The following is an 18,226-nucleotide window of genomic DNA, read 5'->3' on the forward strand; positions in this document are numbered from 1 at the left end:
GATCCATTGCTGATTGGCTTCAAGCACCAGATACCATGTACTTACTGGACTTTGTAAAACCAGAGTTCCTTTTATTGAGAGTAAGATTTTTTTCTTTTATTTCTCAGTCTTTTTACTGATGGTAAACATACATCTTTTTAATAAACTCCATATGCCTGTCATGCAGAACCCTTTCTACAGAGAGCTGCTCTTTTACTTGTCAGCTAGAATCATACCTTCAAGAAGTCTCTGCTTGCTTCTTACACTATGCTAGAGAGACAGAATTTGGTGAGAGACATTTGAAGAATACGTCTCAAATAACAGTAAATGAAACATTTAAGTGATCATTTTGTACATTTTCCCAAATTTTCAATGTTGAAAAACAGTTAAGCTTCGGCATCTGTGGGAGCAGTAATGTGCTTTCTTGCCAGTTTACCAGCTAAAGTTACAGACTTCCCAAGGGCTTGTTCTATGGCTCTTTATTCTCCAAGCAGAATTTTAATCACACTAAAACAAAAGCTGTTTTGCCATTTCTAATATGAAAGCTAAGAAACAGCAATGGAGCTCCTAATGGAGGGCTGCATTTCTGGATGCATGTAATAGTTAAAAACTAACATTGATGTATTTTTTCTCACCTTTTGGCTTTGTCACTTTCTTAGACCTTAGCTCGGTGCCTGATTTTGTGGGATGACATCATGCCCAGCACTGAATGGGTTGATAGCAACGTGCCTCAAGTAGGTATTTCTGCTTCCCGATTTTACACCTTGCTGACTTGTGCAAGTGAACATTTCCTCAGTTACATGAGCTGTGCAGTAAAGCACGTGTTAATCTGCTGCATTTCCTTAACATGGGAGACGTGATTTGACTTAGGAGAGACTGTGGGCTGAGCTAACAGTTAGCACTGCTCACTTATCACACTGAGGCCAGAGAAGAGGGGCAGAAAAGATGACTGTAACAAACACAGATTGCATCATGAGAATTTCTGTTATATTGTAAGGAAACAGTGTTTGCAGGGGGAGTGGTCAGATATTAGAAGGAAAGCCCAGAACCTCTGGCTCTGAGATCATTCAGAGTGGAATTTGATGAGATAACCTGAGCAAATCTGGTCTGTCTTTGAAGATGGCTTTTCTTTGTGCATGGGCTTGGGCCAAAGGCTGCTGGACTTCCCATCCTCTGAGACGTCTGGTGTTTTTGGCCCAATGTGTCATCAGAACACATTTTAAGTTTGTTGGTGTGACAGAGATGATGGTTATGCAGGATTCTTTGACTGTTATGGGAGCACTTTGACTGTTATGGGCTCGCATCCCATTTAGCATTATGGGATGGAATTCTTCATGGCAATGATGCTGGAGGGGGCAAGGAGTTAAACTTTCCACCACAATGACCAAACAAACTGGGTGCAAAACTCTTCTCCAGGAGGATCAACTATATTCCAGGATATGTTGTGTGGAATTTTTAAGAGCAAATTAGATAATATCTGTCAGAAATAGAGGGTGGAGATGAATTCCCTGGCCTCACAAGGTCTCATCCTGTTCTGCTTTCTCTGATATTTGGGAACACAGAACGCTATCACACTTCTGACATAGTAATGCCATTGTTTTAGAAATACTGTTTAGAAAACTGTTTTAGCAGTAGCATGTCAAAGAAAAGCTAACTTTTGTGTTCCTTTGAAACAGACCTTTTTTGTATCACATGAACCCTTGATGGCTGGAGGGCTTAGAGAGGTTTCCCTCTTCATTTTTCTCTGGTGCTTTTTTATAGATCATAAGAGAGAACAGTATACCTCTTCATGCAACAGAGCTGCCTTCATCAGAAGACCTGAGTTTAGAAACACTGATGTAAGTAACTTGTAAAAGATAAGATTGCAGATAAAGAATATCTTACAAAGCCCAGTTCTGCTTCTGAAAAAAAATGCAGCTGAACTTTTAAAGACATGTTAGGCTCAAACAAGTCTTTCCCTTGGTATTTGGGGAATTTATTCAGTTACAGAAGTAATGGAGAGGATCTGTCTTTTTTTTTTTTTCTTTTATGTTTTATTATAAGAGCTTGTGATGCATACTCAGGTTAATAAAAAAGAGGAGTGCTTAGTCAATTCCTGTCTGTGTTGTTTACTAGGCAAGCTCATGTCTACATCATTGCTGGGGCATGCTTGTCACTGGGATTTCGATTTGCTGGCTCAGAAAATAAGGCAGCATTTAACTGCTTGGTAAGAGGTTGGATTTTTTTTTCACTTTGAACCTGTGGAGCTATAGCTTATCCTGTGCATCTCTATTCAGTATGCATTTCTTTCCTTTCCAGGACAAATATGCAACAGATTTCCTGAAAAGTTTGTCAGCACCAACAGCTTCTATAGTGAGTTCTTCCAAGTTTTCTCCCTACTTTGATTACCCTCACTGAAACGTTAATGCAAGCAGAACCATCCCTTTCTCTTGTATGTCATACAGACTTACAGAATGTAGCAGGGTTGTGAATCATTGTGAAGGACTTCACTGTTTCTCCACTCTCCCTCTTTCTGTGGAATGTGGTTTTCAAACTCTGGGGTAGACAGCAGCCTAGTAGACAGATCAGAAGTGTGCATTTGACCGCAGCAGTGTAATGACACCTTCCCTGTTGTACACAAAGATAGGTCACTATAATCTCGAAACGTGCCTGAGCGTCTTGCTGCTGTCTCTTGCAATGGTGGTGGCTGGCTCTGGAAACTTGAAAGTTCTTCAGCTTTGCCGTTTCATGCACAAGAAGACCGGCGGAGAGATGAACTACGGCTTCCATCTGGCTCACCACATGGCTCTGGGGCTTCTCTTTCTGGGAGGAGGAAGGTAATTGCCATTTCCTAAGGCTGTTTTTTTTGTTTTCCACCTTTTCTGGAAAAGCAGGAGCAATGTGTGATTTACTTTCTTTTTGTAATGGGAACATACTTGTAAATTCCTTCTCTGCGCTTTGTTACTGTCCTTCCCTCTTGCAGGAGACCAGAACGTGTTGAATATCTGGTAGTGGCATGTGTTTGTTAGCACTAAAGCTAATAGAAAATGTGTTTTCAACAGGTATTCACTGAGCACTTCAAATTCTTCCATTGCTGCTCTCCTTTGTGCTCTATACCCTCACTTCCCTGTTCACAGCACAGACAATAGGTAAGAGTTTGCATAGTTCTTGTTTTTTAAAGTTTAAATTTCCTCAACTTTCAGGCTAAATAATCTCCTTACAACTGAGGTTACATAGAGAAATCCTCTAGAATGTTTATATAGGCACCTCATGGCTAATTTTGTGCAGGTTCTTCCCCTGCAGAAATGTAAAAAGCAGAAGTAGTAAGATGGCTCTGATCATTGATCTGTGAGGAAATGCAAACAGGTGTCCTGAGGCCTCTGCTTGTGCTACTATGACTTGTGTGTTCCAGCTTGCTCAGCAAAAAGAGTCATGCAAAATCTGTCCATTAATGATTCTTAATCAGTTCTAATTAAAATTCGTGGAGTCCTGTCTTGTTAGCTGAAGCATGCCATGTTAAGGAAGTCTTGGAAACCTGCTAAATTACTCCAGATTTCACTTTGCTTCAGTTGACAGCTGTATGCAGTTACTGAGCTGTGTGCAGCTTAATATTTGGGATTTTTCTGTGCCTGTACTGCGTGTCTTGAGTTTCCTTTCCCCACACACAGGTATCATCTTCAGGCTTTGCGCCACTTGTATGTGCTGGCAGCAGATCCAAGGCTCTTGATACCCGTTGATGTGGACTCAAACACTCCTTGTTATGCACTGATAGAGGTTACATTCAAGGTAAAGAGAAAAGGTGTTTAAGGAGGTGTGGGAGGCAACTGAAAACTCTGATACACCAAAGCTCTGCTATTTTCATTGTTGTGGCCTGCAGTCTTGGGTTTGTTTTCAAGTTGTGGTGGAGATAAGCCCGATTCTTTAGGCAAATAATTGAAGGGCTGTGTTCAGCCCACTCACATGTTACATACGCTTTGATGACACGTAGAGGGGAGAATACAGGACAAATAAAAAGCACCACAAAGTCTTCAAGTGTGTAATAACTGACCCAGAGTCATGGGTTTAGAAAGACTTCTTGTCTTTCTAAAAAGAAAACTTCCAAAGACATAGAGGTAGTTGGAGCTGTTTCTGGGTTTAACAGCTGCCTTCTAATTCTGCTGAAACTGGCAACTTGGTGTGTCTTTACACAATGTGCCTTCTGGGAAAGAATGCTTTCTGCACTGTTTATTCTCATGTAGATTAATGTGAGATGGGTGGTGCTTGAGAAGGACCTAAGAAGGGGCTGCTGAGATTTCGGGGGAGAAGTTTTGCAGTGCAGATCCTTTGTGGGTCTGGCAAAGATGCTGATGTTCATTGCTGTGGAAGGATAGCCCTATCCATACTATCACTTCCTTCTCAAGCTTTTGGATTTCAGCTGTGTGCCTCCTGTGTGGTGATGCTTCCTTGAGAATATCAGGCTTATGTCTTGTAATGTTAAAGGCAATGCTAAGCTATGTATTTACTCAGAGTTCAGCAACAGAAACTGATTGACCTCTGCAACTGTGTTGTGAGAAGCACATTTTCTTTCTTTTCACATGAAAGTGAGCTTTAGTAATTTGTGAATCCTGATGGCATTTTGAAGGGCACGCAGTGGTATGCAGAAACCACCGAGGAAATGATGGCACCCACACTTCTTCCAGAGCTTCACTTACTGAAGCAGGTAAAAGAAGTCTGTGTTTAATGGGGAACGTGATCACCTGGGTTTTGTGCTGCCCGTGGTGCAGGAACAGTTGAAGTTTCTTTGATCCAGTGTCCAACACTAGCCAAGTTCTGAACAATGCTGTCCTGTAGCAGTGGCTCTGAGGACAGTTGTCACTATGAAGTGCACATGCTGTCTCATGGCACGTGCTTCTCTTTGGTCTTGGCTGTCACACGTTCAAGATCTGATGTAGCAGGGATTTCCCTGTGCCAAAAGCTGCATGCAGGGGAGACAAAGCTAGGCCCTCCTTCATGTTTTCAGAGTGGGTAGCATGATAAAAGGTTGTTTCCCCTTGTAAGGGCAGAGGGGGCTTTAGGCTTACGTAGAAAACCCTACCTTTTACATTTCTGCTTATACTTAATAATAAAAATGCTTAAATCAACAGATCAGAGTGAAGGGACCACGGTACTGGGAACTTCTAATAGATCTAAGTAACGAAACAAATCATCTCAAGTAAGTATTATTTGTAGTGCTTCAATGAATAATAACCTTGCAGTGTTTTTTCAAAGTAAAATAAAAAAAAGCCAACAAACTCCATACTTGTAACACCTACGGTTTGCAAAGTAGTCTGGTTTTGATCAGTTTGCTGTTGTGCATTTGGCAGTGCTTTAAAGTGAAGAAAGAAACTGCGTAGTTGGTTTCACCTGTCGATGAGAATAATTCATGCAAAAACAGGTCAGGGGAAAACCTGATAGTAAAAACCACAGATATTGGTAGCGGGATTTTAGCAGCACCAGAAACCATCTGAATCTCATGGTTTTAGTTTAGTTTTGAGTTGTAGTGATGTCATGTTTCCCAGGCTGTTGATACAGTAATTAGCCAGCAGTTACCGCTTTGTGAAATACAATTTCTCTGATGTTACGTGAGGTATACAATGCTTACTGCATTTTTAACTCCATTGGGCAACTGTGAAAAACAGAGATCTTACCGGAATCACAGTATCTGTGAGTAAAATCATTCTCTCTTAGTGCTTCTGGCAGCCTACAGTGTTACTTGTCTCTGTGAGTAGTGTAAAAGAAGCCAGCTGCATCTTTCAGCAGCAGCATAGTTGTTCCAGTTACATGAAATGCCACCATTGAGATTAAGTTAGGCATTACAATGCTGTGGCTGTTTGTCCGTGCCTTTAGTGATAACAGACAGAGCTGATGCAGAGTGCAGAGTCCTCCAGATCAGCAGACACATCCTGAGTCATCTGCTGCACCCACCAGAGCTGGCACAGCACAGCTTGTCCTTCTGCACAGGCTGCTCACACTCCAGTGCTTGTTGGCCTCAAAAGAGCCTGCCAGAACTGCCACAGAATGAAGCAGCACGGGTGGCTGAGCCTCTCTGCCTTTGGCTCTGTCTGCTCTCTGGGACTCCAGATGCTTTGACTCTGCCACCTCTTGTCACAGCACCAGTTACACTGTCTTGTCCCAGCCCTTTCAAATGTCAGGGACCTGGCTGGCATTGTTTTGAAGGTAAAAACATATGTGAAAAATCTTTTTTCCTGCCCTAGTAGAAGATGCTGCTGTGATGTTATGCTAAGTAGTTGCTTTCAATATGGAGAACTTAGTTGTTTTAGAGGTGTCAGTGCCTACACTCTGAATCATGTAAACATGCTGCTGCTTTGCAACTTTTTGTAAGTCTTGTAATATTTGAACTGCTACATGCTTTTATTTGTAGGTTTGGGCAGGGGTGGGGAGGGATGGTTGTGTTGGGTCTTTTCTGTTTATTTTACATTGAGGGAGGACTTGCCCAGAGTCACAGCATGCTTTTAAAGCTGTGGCTGCCAGCTTGCGTGGTTTTCCTTGGTGCTGGACAAAAACCTGCTTCAGGAAGTTACATTCCTTGTGTTAGCAGGGCTTACCCTGTTTTCATCACCATTGCCTGCCTCCACATCACCATTTAATAGCAGCCTGCCCTTGAAGATACCAACATTTCTATGTTTATGCAAGCTTAAATAATCAAGGCAAAGCATAAGTCTGGGGATATTACATATGAGCTGTGCAGCTCATGTTTATTTTGCAGGTCAGCCTCATTGTGTGCGTCTGCCAATGTAAAGTAAGCACTGCTGTTGTTATTTCAGATCAATCCTTTCAAAGGGTGGTGTCTTATATGTGAAGCTGAGAGCTGGGCAGCTCTCCTACAAGGAGGATCCCATGGGCTGGCGCAGTTTCTCAGCACAGACCATCACTCATGGAAATGAAGCTCGGTCATTCAAGGTATCACTGCCTTACTGGTTCTTGTGCAGACAGCATGGCAAGTAGAGGTGGAAGCTGGTAAAAGTTTGTTTAAAAAGAGATCTGGCTGTAAAGTGATGTCACTTAAGAGGAGTGTCCAAGGACAAGCTGTGAGGAACTGAGAGTGCCACCTCTGGAAAGACAAAGGGAAGCACAGCAGGTTTGGGCTGTGTTATTTCTAGCAGGTAGCACTGCCACCAGGTTATGGGTACTGAAGTCACTTGTTTTGCTTGAGGGAGAAGGAGTCTGGTGGCTTTCCTAAGGCATGCAGGGAACTTAGGCCAATAGCTGCAATGCAAACGTGTGTTGGACACAAATATCAGACAGATCCTGCCCATGATGTGCTTCTCATAGGTTGCAGTATTCTCATTTGTGTACTGGGGAAGGAAAAGATGGGTATAAATCACTATTTCATTTGTGTGATGAAACCAAAAAGCTCGTTTCAAGAGTGTATTTCAATTTACTTTGTAGCCAGAAGATATTTCTGCTTTTACATCTGATCCTGCTCTGTTATTGTTTGCTGAGTATTTTTGCAAACCAACTGTGAACATGGGCCAGGTATGATGTGTGCATGTGAACTGTGCTTCCTTTTTCATGAGTCAAAGGTGGAAAGGTGGGAAAGAAATCAGTTAAGATGTGAGGAACAAAATTCAGTCCTTTGGGAGTTGTCTGAGGGATGCTTTTAGTGCGAAATAGCACTAACTCTTCAGTTGTTCATGCAACCTCAGAGTTGGTTAAGCTACAAAATACACCAATGGTTGTGCTGTGTTCACTGCAGAATGCACTGACCAAATCCTGAGAGTCCTGTGCAGTGTCCTGCAGCATTCAGGTGGAGTCACTGCAGAAGAGGGCTCTATTTCTCTGCACAAAGTCACCTAAGGGTGCAAGTAAAATACAGCTGTGTCACACCCTGTGTTAATAATCATGAGAAGGAGAGCAAGCTGCTTGGCATTGCCCAGCTATCATCAATTTGTGGAACATCAGTGGGTGGGTTGACTTGAGTGGAAGGAAATTGGAGCAGTGTGCACTTTGTAAAACGTGTGTTTTATCAGAAACAGGAGATGCTGGATTTTTTCTCTTCCATTCTCTATGAGTGCGTTACCCAAGAAAAACCAGAGATGCTGCCCACCTACATAGCAATAGATCAGGTGAAGTAAATACTGTGTTTATTGTAACTGTTTTCTTTAAGCTGTGCTTTGGCAGAAGAATGTGCATTGCATGCCCTCCTATGGAAATAAAGAATGGGGGATACGTTGGTGAGCTTATAGGAAGAGTGGTGATTTTAAAAGCAAATTGGAAAATAGTGTAAGGCTGTAAAAACTAATTACACAAGGAGGTTAACTGATGGCTGAAAGGGGATCCCGTTGGAGAGAGGAGTTTTTCAGGTTGCTTTTCTTTCTTTGAGTTCCCGTTCTCACAGTTGCTTTGTGTTTCCCTCTGCTAGGCTGTGAGGAGATTGGAAAGAGGAGAAATGTCTGAGACATTTGAGCTGGGGCAGATAAAGCTGGTGCTAGAATTCTTCAATTCTAGATGTCACCAGGGGAGGATGAGCAGGAATCCAAACAGAGGACTCTTCATGAACTCTGAATTTCTGCCTGTGATGAAGTGCACTATTGATAAAGCTCTGGATCAGTGGCTTCAAGGTATGGAGAACTGACTTTAAACCTACAGCTGTGGTCACAATGCAGTGTTATCCTCATTTTGCTGATTTAGCTTGACTTTTGCTTAAAAGCACTGGAAAAACTGAAGAGAAGGCAATGAATGTTAGCATGCAACAACTTGTTGCCATGTATTTTAACCTTAGGATCATATATTGCTTAGCTGAGACAAAAAGGATGGGTTTTACAATTGAAGGGAATTCTTCAGCAGTGCAGTTTACACAGAGGTCTGAAGTCTTGCTCATGTGTGACTGCTGCTTTCATAGCTTGCCTACCAGCTTACTGCTTAGACCTTCTTCAATGTGGTACTGGAAGTCTGTCAGGGAAAGACTGGGTTACTGTAGTCTGTCTGACTGATAGAGTGCCATCAATGAGCTCCAGCTACTGCCCTCGAAATAGTTGCTCTTTTTCTGAGGCTTTAATCTCTCAAATATTAACACCAAAAATACAAATGCTGGAGTGTTCTCTGACCACCTGACGATACTGCAACTGGAAAGTCTCCAGGAATGATTGTTAGGTACTCCCTGTTAGCAGGAAACTAGTAATATGGTGTTTGTACTATTGATTTATTTTGTTCTGTTTGAGTACTTCTGTGTTTGCACGTGCATGAATGTTATCTCCTCGTGTATGGTTGTGGTGCCAAAACTGAAGGTTGGTTGCCCCATCTGAGTTTTCTTAGTGTGTAGTGCATTTGGAGTGAAGCATCCACTGAATTAAGTATGATGGCTGTAGTGTGTGGGAGGTTTTACTAACTCTGAAGATTTTATGCTATGTTAGGGAAAATTTCCCTAATCTTGTGTTAAGATAATTATCTAGAGCAAGAGTAGTGGATGAGCACAGCAGAAAGCAAGGTGTAGGGTAATGTAACAGAAGGACAGAGGTTTTTAAAGAAAACCCTTAGCCCACCTCCTATGGGGAGATGGAGACTTTTCAGCAGGCTCTTCCTGGTGATGCACTGTTATGTCTCACCTTTTCTTCCATCTTCACGTGCTCCCTAAATTTCATCAGTGTGTCTCATGCATTGCAGCTGGAGGAGATGTCTGCCTGCGTTCCTACTTAAGCAGGCAGCTTAAAGATGAATCCCAGCAGAACATGCTGGCATGCTTCCTTGTTTACCACTCGGTCCCATTGCCTGGTCAGCTGGCAGCTGGAGGCCTGGAAGGTAAGGCTGGAGTACATGCTGAATTTGGGTGGATGCGTGCATTTGAGTTTGATCTGGTATGCTGGACTAAGTGCATCCTTCTCCATTACGTGGCTGTGCTTCTCTGAAAGTAATTAACATCAATTTTTATTCTTTGTTAATTGCCTTGAATCTGGGCACAGGAGTTAAAGACTTGATGCAGGACTAGAGCAGCCAGCATTATCCACTATGGATGTCTTGGCTTTCTCCAGACCTGCAGGAAATGAGATCCTCACAGGCAGCTGAACTAGATGAGGAGGCCTATGGCAGGAGTAAGCATTCCTTTCTTTAGGCTAGCCCTATCTTAAGTGTCCTTCAATCTTTCCTGTAAGTACCTAGTCACAGTGTTAGCATTCCCTTTGGGATTTCCAGTGGCAATCTGACTGGAGATCCAGAGACAGAGATGTCTGAAGACAGAGATGGCTTAAAATTCTGCTACAAGGACTTGCTTTTTAACAGGCATTACAGCAAAATTGATGGTGTGTGTCCAGAAATTCTCCCTGAACGCTGACACTTTCCTCTCTTGATAGTTCCATTCCTGTGCAAGTGTTACACCAGTATGTGATTGCTTTCTTGCTTTCTGTCATCTCTCCAGGAATCACCAACTTCTCCGAGATGCTTTTGAAGTTCAAGCAGTGGAATGTGCTGGTTCGTGCATTACTAAGGCTTGCTCCTGTGTTGCTTAAAAATCCCCAGTCCATGGTGCTGTAGTGTTCTGGCATGGAAGTCCACGTTGTGCTCATTTTACATGAGGTTACTGAGCGACAGAGCCAGTGTTGTTCCATGCTGTTCAAAAACATCCAGGTAAAAACGTACTTTCTTTTGGAACTTCACAAACAACAAACTTCAGTCTTGCCCCTTGTGATAACTGTGACCAACAGTATAAACTGCTAGGAGAATAAGAAATGGTGTGAAAGTGAACAAATAATAAATTTACTTTCATAACTAAAGATTGTTTTCAAGTACATACTTTGTGCTGAGTTCTGAAAAGACCTTGGCTGGAACCACGTAACTTGCTTGTTTTTGTAGCTTCCTTGCTTCAGTGCATCATAATCTGCTTCCATGAGGTCCTGTAGATGCCAGGAGATGAGCAGCCCAGAAGATGCCAGACTTGCTTTTCCTCTTGGGGCTTGGGTTGGAAGGGAAAGCAAGCCACCTGCCGTGCTGCTTGCATCTTGCCAAGTGTGCTTTTCAAGAACTGACATGATCCTTCAGTCTCATTCATGCCATTTTTTCCCTCTCACGGAGCCTAAAGTAGAATCTGTTCTATAGGCATAAGGTTTCTTTGGGTCTGAACTGTTTTGCTCCGACTTGTCCACAATACACTCAATACTGCACTGTTTACATCTCTCTCCTTTTGTAACCTTTGTTCTGCAATTAGTCAGTTGCTGCTGAGAAAACACCTGCCTCCACTACGTTACGTTATGTCTGGGCAAGAACTGAAACTACTTGCAGACAATTTAAATAATTGGGCATTCATTTGTGTTTCCTTCATCTCTGCTACAATTCCTGATGTGTTTCCCCAGCGCACTGATCTTGGAGCGCGGCTGCTCTCTATTTGTTCTGGGCAGGCAAAGCACTTAATTTTTCATAAAACAGGTGGAGTTACTCCAATAAAAGCAGCCAGGGGTTGAATGATTACTTCTAGAAGAGCAGCCAGAGCCAAGTTGTTGGGCTTGTGTATTCTGAAACTTGAAGTTTGATCTCCTTCTGCAGTGACTTTGATCTCCTTTTCTCCAAACCCTCACACAGGGGAGCCAGAGGGCCTTAGGGAGGGGAGAAATGGATGAAGACAGCTAAGAGTGATGATGGAGAAAGCAAAAGGTGTAAGAACACTTAAAGCTTGTAATTTTTTTTTTCTAAAGAATCCTTGTGTAGTAACTGAGGTTTCAGTCGTTTTAAGATGTCCTGAAGTGAAGAGCTGTGTTCCAGCCGTGTTGAGCCCATAACAAATCCCATTTCCTTCCCCTCATTTTTTTTTTTTTTTAAAGCTGTTTGGAACTTTGGGCACCTATCACAGGAAAGTCAATGTTCTGTTCCAAGGGAGGTTAACTGATGTGATGGACAAAGCACAGAACTCAGAATAGCTGCCCTTGAGCTGCTCCCAGTGACCTGGGCTGCCTGTCCTCCAGCTCCTGCAGCTGGCTCTGGGTCAGAGCAGGGGCTGCAGAAGAAGGTGAGCCTGATCACTGGGTGGAGCAGTGTGTGCTGCAGGAAATCAGATGTGACTGGAGTGCATGAGGAGATGGAGGATCTGCATTTGGGAGAGAGGGGAGCACCTGGCAGTGCCTCAATGGCAGCTGAAGACAGACACGTTAGGTTTTAGTTGTATAAAAAGAAAACCAAAACCCACCTATTCCACAGGCACCTCCTTTGGTGTGTGAGTTAAACCTCGGGGCTTCAGGCTGACTCTGTCCCCTCCCAGATGGCCTCTGCCTGAGCACCTGGGCAGAGGTAAAATTTCCACAACTGGGGAAATGTGCCAGGCACAAGCTTTGCAGAAAACTCGAGGTGGTTTTGAAACCTTGAATGCAATGGGCCGACTGCTGACTTGGGAAGGGGAAGCTCTGGGAGCTGCTGCTTGGTTTTGGTTCTGCCTTATGTGCTCCTGGCTGGGGGAGGCTGACATCCTCCTCTGGGTTTACAAAAGTCTCATAGGTGCCTGTGAGAGGGTGCTGTTGCTGCCCAGAGGGATAGGTGAGGCTTTGGCTGGCAGTTGGCCACCAGCACAGGGCTGCCGACTGCTGATCCTGCTGCACCAAACCCCCAAAATCAAAGATTTGGGAGCTCAGCTGAGGAAGGAGCTGTGGAGCGCAGATGTTGGTGCGTCCAGCGCGGTGCTGGCAGCGCAGCCGGGAGCTGCCTGCAGGAAGGCGGGCGCGTGGGTGTGCGTGTGTGCGAGCTGCGCGAAGCCGAGAGGCTTCCTGTTTCCTTTTTAAGCTTTTAACAGAATTTGAAAGCAGCCACCGCCGCGACCTGGACCAATGATCTGGGCAGAGCGCGGGGGGGAGTTTCAGCTCAGCAGCTCTGGCGCCCGTTACAAACAGCGGCCTTCGCTCCCGGCCACGCGCAGCCCGCGCTCATCTCAGTGCCCGCTCCCCCGGCCGCCCAGGGTAAGGTGCTGCTTGCTGGCTTTGTGAGACACTAAAAATGCTGAGCGTGGCTGCTTTGTCTGCTCGGAGTTTCTGTTGCACTTGAACCCATTTATCTGCTGCGCGTTCAACTGCAAAAGAGTTTTTATACCGTCTTTGCAACGCCTGTGGTTCTCATGCTGCTGTGTGATGCTTGGGCTGGGCTCTGCCCTTGGCACGGGGTGAAGATAACTTTGAGTGCTGTGTGTTGAAACTGCAAGTGTTCTGCTCAGTGGGTGCTGTGGAGATGTGTGCTGGGGAGATGGATGATTGAGGAGGGGCAGCTGGGACCATTCTCCTGACTGCATCTCGCATCTGGCAGGACCAGGAGTGCAGTCTGGAGCTGTGGGCTGACAGCTGTGGTGCCCAGGGGGGGTTATGCTGCACCCACCAGCTCTTGTGCGTGGGCTTTGGGCAACCACAGGGATGTTCCTCGCCCTGACCAGCTGTGTGCTGCCTGCCTTTGCTTTACTCACATCCGAATCCCTGCATGGGGACAGAGCAAAACGCAGCATCCCCAACCCTTGGAGCCACCCAGTGCCATCACATGCCTGCCCCAAAGCACAGCTTTCCCCTTGGCTCTCCCCTCCTGCCTCCCCGCACCCATCCCCACTGCAGCAGGTTCCTTTTTCAAAAACCTGCCCGGCCCAATGCCTTCTTTCCCCTAGAGTTCCCCTTTTTGGGTGGTGTGCCATTCTTCGGCAACAGTGACCTCTGTCGGCACCGCTGCCACCCCGCTCCTCCTCACTGTGTCAGTGGGACAGAAATTGGGGGAATCGCTCCATGAGAGAGAAAGGAAAAGAGCAGGAGGAGGGAGCACAGCTATTGCCACCTGCTCCAGCACGCTGTGCCGGAGCCCCAAGTGCCACCGTGCTCCGCAGCCACCCATGTGTGCCAGTGAGATCAGGAGGAATGTCCCAGCCAGGGAGTGACTCAGAAGCTCTTCAGGTCGCTGTGGTTTTTCTTTCATGGTTTAGCTGTGACTGAGCGCCTTGCTTCGTGCGCCGCGAGCAGGTAGATGCTGGCACACCGGGCACCCATGGCATTTTGGCCACCGTGAGGGGCAGTAATGCACCCTCTTTTTTTTTTTTTCCCATTTCTTTCCTCATGTTCTCTTCTCTTGGTTTTCCTCTTCCCCAAATTCTCTTCTCCAGATCCTGTTTTATTTCTTCCCTCCGTGCAGCACAGCGTTCTCCCACCTCCTGCTGCACCCCGGGCGCACTGCCAGCACTCCCTGGCTGCAAGCTTTCCACCAGCTTCTTTTTTCTTCCCGAAAAGTCGAAGAAAAATGAGAAAACCCCACCCCAAAAACCCAACCATCTCCTCTTAGCTGACACCTCCATCTCTTTGTTAAGCTCCCAGCAAAGCACACCCCTGCACAGCGGAGGAGCTCAGGGCTTTCTGCCTAAAGGGCTCCAGAAGTTCTGCCAGAAAAGCAGCTTTTTCCACACAGCCCATGATGAAAGCAAGGCTTTTTGCTTCACTTTTTGTTGTGATGTTTGGGGTGGGAGGCTCTTGGGGGCAGGCTGAGCATTCCTCAGCCCTCAGCCCATCCCCATGTGCTGCTGTCCTCTGCCTCCTCCTGCCCACAGTAGCACCTTTCATCCCTAAAAGTAAAGTTTCACTTTTTCTTGAGAAATCCCAGGGGCAGGGCCCAACCTTGGAAGGGATGGGAGGCTGAGCACTATGGCACTGTGCTGCTGCTCTCCCAGCATATTCCATCCTGCTGCTGTCCATGGGATGCTCGAGTGATGCTAGTGGGGGTGACCCCTTGCACCTCCACCTATTAGGGCACAGAAGGTGCCGTGTTTGGACACCTCTGGCAGCAGCTCTCAGGATCACCCTGGGGTTTTCCCTCTGTCCCTGGAGCAGCAGCCAAGCTGGCCATGAAGCAGCACAGCACTTCCAGCGTGAGGCTCCGGCAGCCACATCTTGAAGCCATTAGCAGGGAGGGAGCTAACTGACTCCTCTCACTCCCTTTTTCCTTCTCGGGTGCTGCAGCAGCCGTGGAGCTGCTTGGGCAGCAAGTGCACGTTCCTGCAGCCACCGAGAGCCAAAGCTGATGGTGCGCACAGCACGGTGGGCTGATGGCCAACAGCACATGCACCCAAAGTGCTGGAGTGCTGGGCTCCTCCTGCCTGGAGGCAGCCGGAGGTTGGGATTTCTTCTTTCTTTTCTTTTTTCCTCTTCTGTACTTTTTCAAAGAAATCCGTTTATCCCTACAAAGTCTGAGCTCAGCAACTTTTCCTCCCCTCCGCTCCTGGCCTTCTAATAGGTCTTATTTGGAATGGCAGAAAACACGACTCGCTCTTCAAGTAAGGAAGGAGTGGAAGAGTGAGAGCGGTGCTGCCAAAAGCAATAGCGTGGGGCTGCACTCGCCCTGCAATGGGAGCCTGGCCCCAGCCCTCCCCAGGCTGCCCCTGGGGCCATCTGCCACCCTGGGGGACACGCAGGGCCTCTGTCCCTATCTCTTTCTCAGGGTTTTGCTGCAAACTCTCTGAAGCGAGACCTTTCCCAGGGCTTCCTAGGGCCTCTGCCTTCACTCCACGTGGGAGTTTTCCCACTGGATTTGAAAAGCTAAAAGCCTTTGCCCGATTCCCATCCCCATTTCTGCCTCTTGCTCCCAGCCGGCTCACAGTTTCCCATAGCAAAGTCAATTTCTGATGGGAAAAACCCCGCGTGCTTCCCAAAGGTTGTAGCTGGCCAGCAGCCGTGGGAAAGCCGCCCCGATCCGCTCCTCCCTATAAACCCAGACAGGAGCTTGGGAAGGATGAGACAGATCCATATGGCACGGGACAGGGATGCTGCTGTCCCAGTGCAGCAAGCGTGGCTCCTCTGCATCTTCCCCCCCCTATTATTTCCACGCACCTCCCCGACTGAAGCCAACCTGCAGCACTGCTAATCCATCCATCGCAGCATCCCGCTGCTCACACCTGTGGACGCGCCGGCCGCCTGGTGTCAATTGCTGAAAGTTGCTTTGTGAAGGCAGCTCTCCTCGCACGGCATCCCGCATCCTATCCTGCTAAGGCAGGTGCGTTCCTCCTGCAGGGCCCCGGCTGGAGCGGGAGCACAGGAGATCCGTGGGGATGCCGGAGCGCAGCAGCGGGTTGGCACTGGCAGCCCCACGGAGCGTGAGCCGGGCACGGAGGGCTTCTTCCCCACGAGGAAATATCTCAGGTGAGTGGGATGCGGGGACCCAAAATGTGGCGCCGAGCTCTTGCCTTCTGCGTCTCCCAGCAGATTGCAGATCTTCTGTTCTGCGGGAAATCGGAGTATTTTCGAGCCTGTGCTCTTACGGTAAATGAAACTGGGTCTGCACTCTCGGCGCCACGTGATGAGCGCTTTTGGTAATTCAGCTCCTGCTCGAACAAGGGGAGAGGGAAAACCCCAGGGAACAGAATGGCGGAGGCGAGAGGTGCTGCACCTCCCCAGGCGGCCAAAAATGAGTCAGCAGATTCGGCTGCGGGCCGCTTTCGTCGCCATCCCTCGGCGCGACCTTCCCGCAGTCACGCAGGCTTTGCTTCGGGGCTGGAAGCACCGCGTCCTGATTAACGCGAGCCGGGATTCCGTAAAGCCATGAAGCCCCAGCTGCCCGCCCCGCGGGCCCGGGGTGACGCAGAGGGGTCAAACCTCGCAGGAGGAGCATCACCTTTTGGGGAAGGTGGGCTGGGAAACGGTGCTCCCGATCCCTTGCCTCCCTGCTCTTGGTTTTTACCGACAGGGTTGTTGGCCGACAGGGTTATTTGCCGACGCTTCTGCTTTCTCGATGCACGCGTTTTCGGATAGACGATTCGATGAGGAAGGGACGCTGCTGGAGATGCGCTTTCCTGGCAGCGGGGGGAGCCCGCGGGCCAAGGCCGGCCGGGGCGTTGGGGTACCGGGGCTGCCGGCGCTTCGCACTGCGCGGGCAGCGCTGCTGGACGGAGCTGCAGCCGTGTGCGCTGCACGAAGCGCTGCGCTGCGCTGCTGCCGCCCGCGGGCGCTCGGTGTTTTCGCGGCGTGTTTTGCTGGCGTGTGTGAGAGGCTGGAGAGGCTCCAAAGCAAACATCGCTAACCCAGGGATAAACAATCCCTGTTGTATAACGGGCGGGAGCCTTTCTCCTTCCCACCGGGAGCCCGGCAAAGACTCGGAGCTGCGAGCAAATTGTTTCCCCCCCCCCCCCCCCCCCCCCCCCCCCCCCCCCCACACACACACCACCCTTCCCCTCCCACCCTCTCCTCCCCACTGCATTTTGGTTTGCAAAGCCGACGTCGCGGCTGGGGCAAGCATCTCCACATCTATGCGGGCGGTGCGTGGGTCCCGGCTGAGGGACACGGTTGGTTGGTGGGCGCGGTGGGGATGGGCCGACAGTTGGACTGGATAATCCTAGCGGTCTTTTCCAGCCGTAACGATCCCGTGATCTACCACCCTAAGCGCTCAGGAGGGTTATCCCGAAGGGGATGGGGTGGCTCTGGGGGCCCCCCGCTCGCTCCCATCCGCTGGGGCCCCGCTGCTGCAAAATGGAGAAGCCGGGGAGCCCTCGGCACGGCCCCGCTCCCGGCACCGGCTCAGCGCAGCGCCGCACTATAATGGGATGTGGTTTGACCCCAGGTGGGAGGGTTTAGCCTTATATACCGTTGATTTGCATACACTTGTCTGAAATGAGTGTTTCAGGACACTTCGCCGGGGCTCGGCACTCCCAACACCCACCCGTGGCCGTTCCCGACGGGGCGCTGAGGCACCGTCTGGCTGTGCGTTATCGCCGAGCTCATCTCGCCCGGTGCAGGCGCGGGTGCTGCCGCCCTCCTCCCGCACACAGCGCCCCCGCCTCGGCTGCGGCACCCCGGGGTGCCTCTGGCTTCCAGGGGCGGCTGCGAAGGTGCGGCTTTTCCTCCATTTTTTCGGCTGATTTTCAGCTTTAGGCGCTGTGTATCAGCCCGGCGATGGGCACTTTGTGCGTGTCAATAGGAATGCGTACGGTCTGACGTGTATTTACACGAAGTGAGGGATTGCACACGCCGCTGGGCGGCAAGGCGAGGCTGGAGCGTGCTGCCGGGCTCATCCCTGCCGTAATTTGTGCTCTGAAAGCTGGCGGTGTTTCTGCGCTTAGATCTCCTAATGACTCAGAAATGAGGGAAAGGGCTTTGCTCGAAAGGAAGCGCTGGGCTGAGAGCGCTGCTGCTGGAGCAGCACCTCCCCAGAACGCCGGGGAAGGGGCACACGCTGGGTTTGCGCGACCCACGAGGGCTCCGACACCTTGTTGTCTGTGTTCTGTTGTGCGCCTTGCTTTTAGGGGATGGAGTGTAAGGAAAGGGGCACTCCAAGGGGAGGTGGGGTCACGGGGGGTGTTGCAGAACCGTGG

At 48.4% G+C, this 18,226-nt stretch overlaps 1 protein-coding gene across 5 annotated transcripts in view; it reads left to right on the plus strand.

The window, feature by feature from the left end:
* ANAPC1 (anaphase promoting complex subunit 1) overlaps positions 1 to 18,226 on the plus strand; it is a 57,636-nt gene that overhangs the window by 24,000 nt on the left and 15,410 nt on the right. For 3 of the 5 annotated variants that reach the window (XM_048935257.1, XM_048935259.1, XM_048935261.1), the window contains 16 exons: positions 2 to 80; positions 639 to 713; positions 1,741 to 1,817; positions 2,095 to 2,185; positions 2,278 to 2,331; positions 2,602 to 2,795; positions 3,021 to 3,107; positions 3,627 to 3,744; positions 4,580 to 4,657; positions 5,082 to 5,149; positions 6,762 to 6,897; positions 7,387 to 7,473; positions 7,968 to 8,063; positions 8,360 to 8,558; positions 9,601 to 9,735; positions 10,349 to 10,703. In XM_048935257.1, the coding sequence (XP_048791214.1) occupies positions 2 to 80; positions 639 to 713; positions 1,741 to 1,817; positions 2,095 to 2,185; positions 2,278 to 2,331; positions 2,602 to 2,795; positions 3,021 to 3,107; positions 3,627 to 3,744; positions 4,580 to 4,657; positions 5,082 to 5,149; positions 6,762 to 6,897; positions 7,387 to 7,473; positions 7,968 to 8,063; positions 8,360 to 8,558; positions 9,601 to 9,735; positions 10,349 to 10,464 (1,690 nt within the window). In that variant the 3' untranslated portion in view covers positions 10,465 to 10,703. Of the gene's footprint in view, position 1; positions 81 to 638; positions 714 to 1,740; positions 1,818 to 2,094; positions 2,186 to 2,277; positions 2,332 to 2,601; positions 2,796 to 3,020; positions 3,108 to 3,626; positions 3,745 to 4,579; positions 4,658 to 5,081; positions 5,150 to 6,761; positions 6,898 to 7,386; positions 7,474 to 7,967; positions 8,064 to 8,359; positions 8,559 to 9,600; positions 9,736 to 10,348; positions 12,867 to 15,932; positions 16,062 to 18,226 lie in introns of those variants that run through there. The other 2 variants (XR_007374878.1, XM_048935258.1) reach the window with 2 other exon arrangements.

The sequence above is a fragment of the Lagopus muta genome, chromosome 2 (genome assembly GCF_023343835.1).
Source record: "Lagopus muta isolate bLagMut1 chromosome 2, bLagMut1 primary, whole genome shotgun sequence".
Lineage (NCBI taxonomy): Eukaryota > Metazoa > Chordata > Aves > Galliformes > Phasianidae > Lagopus > Lagopus muta.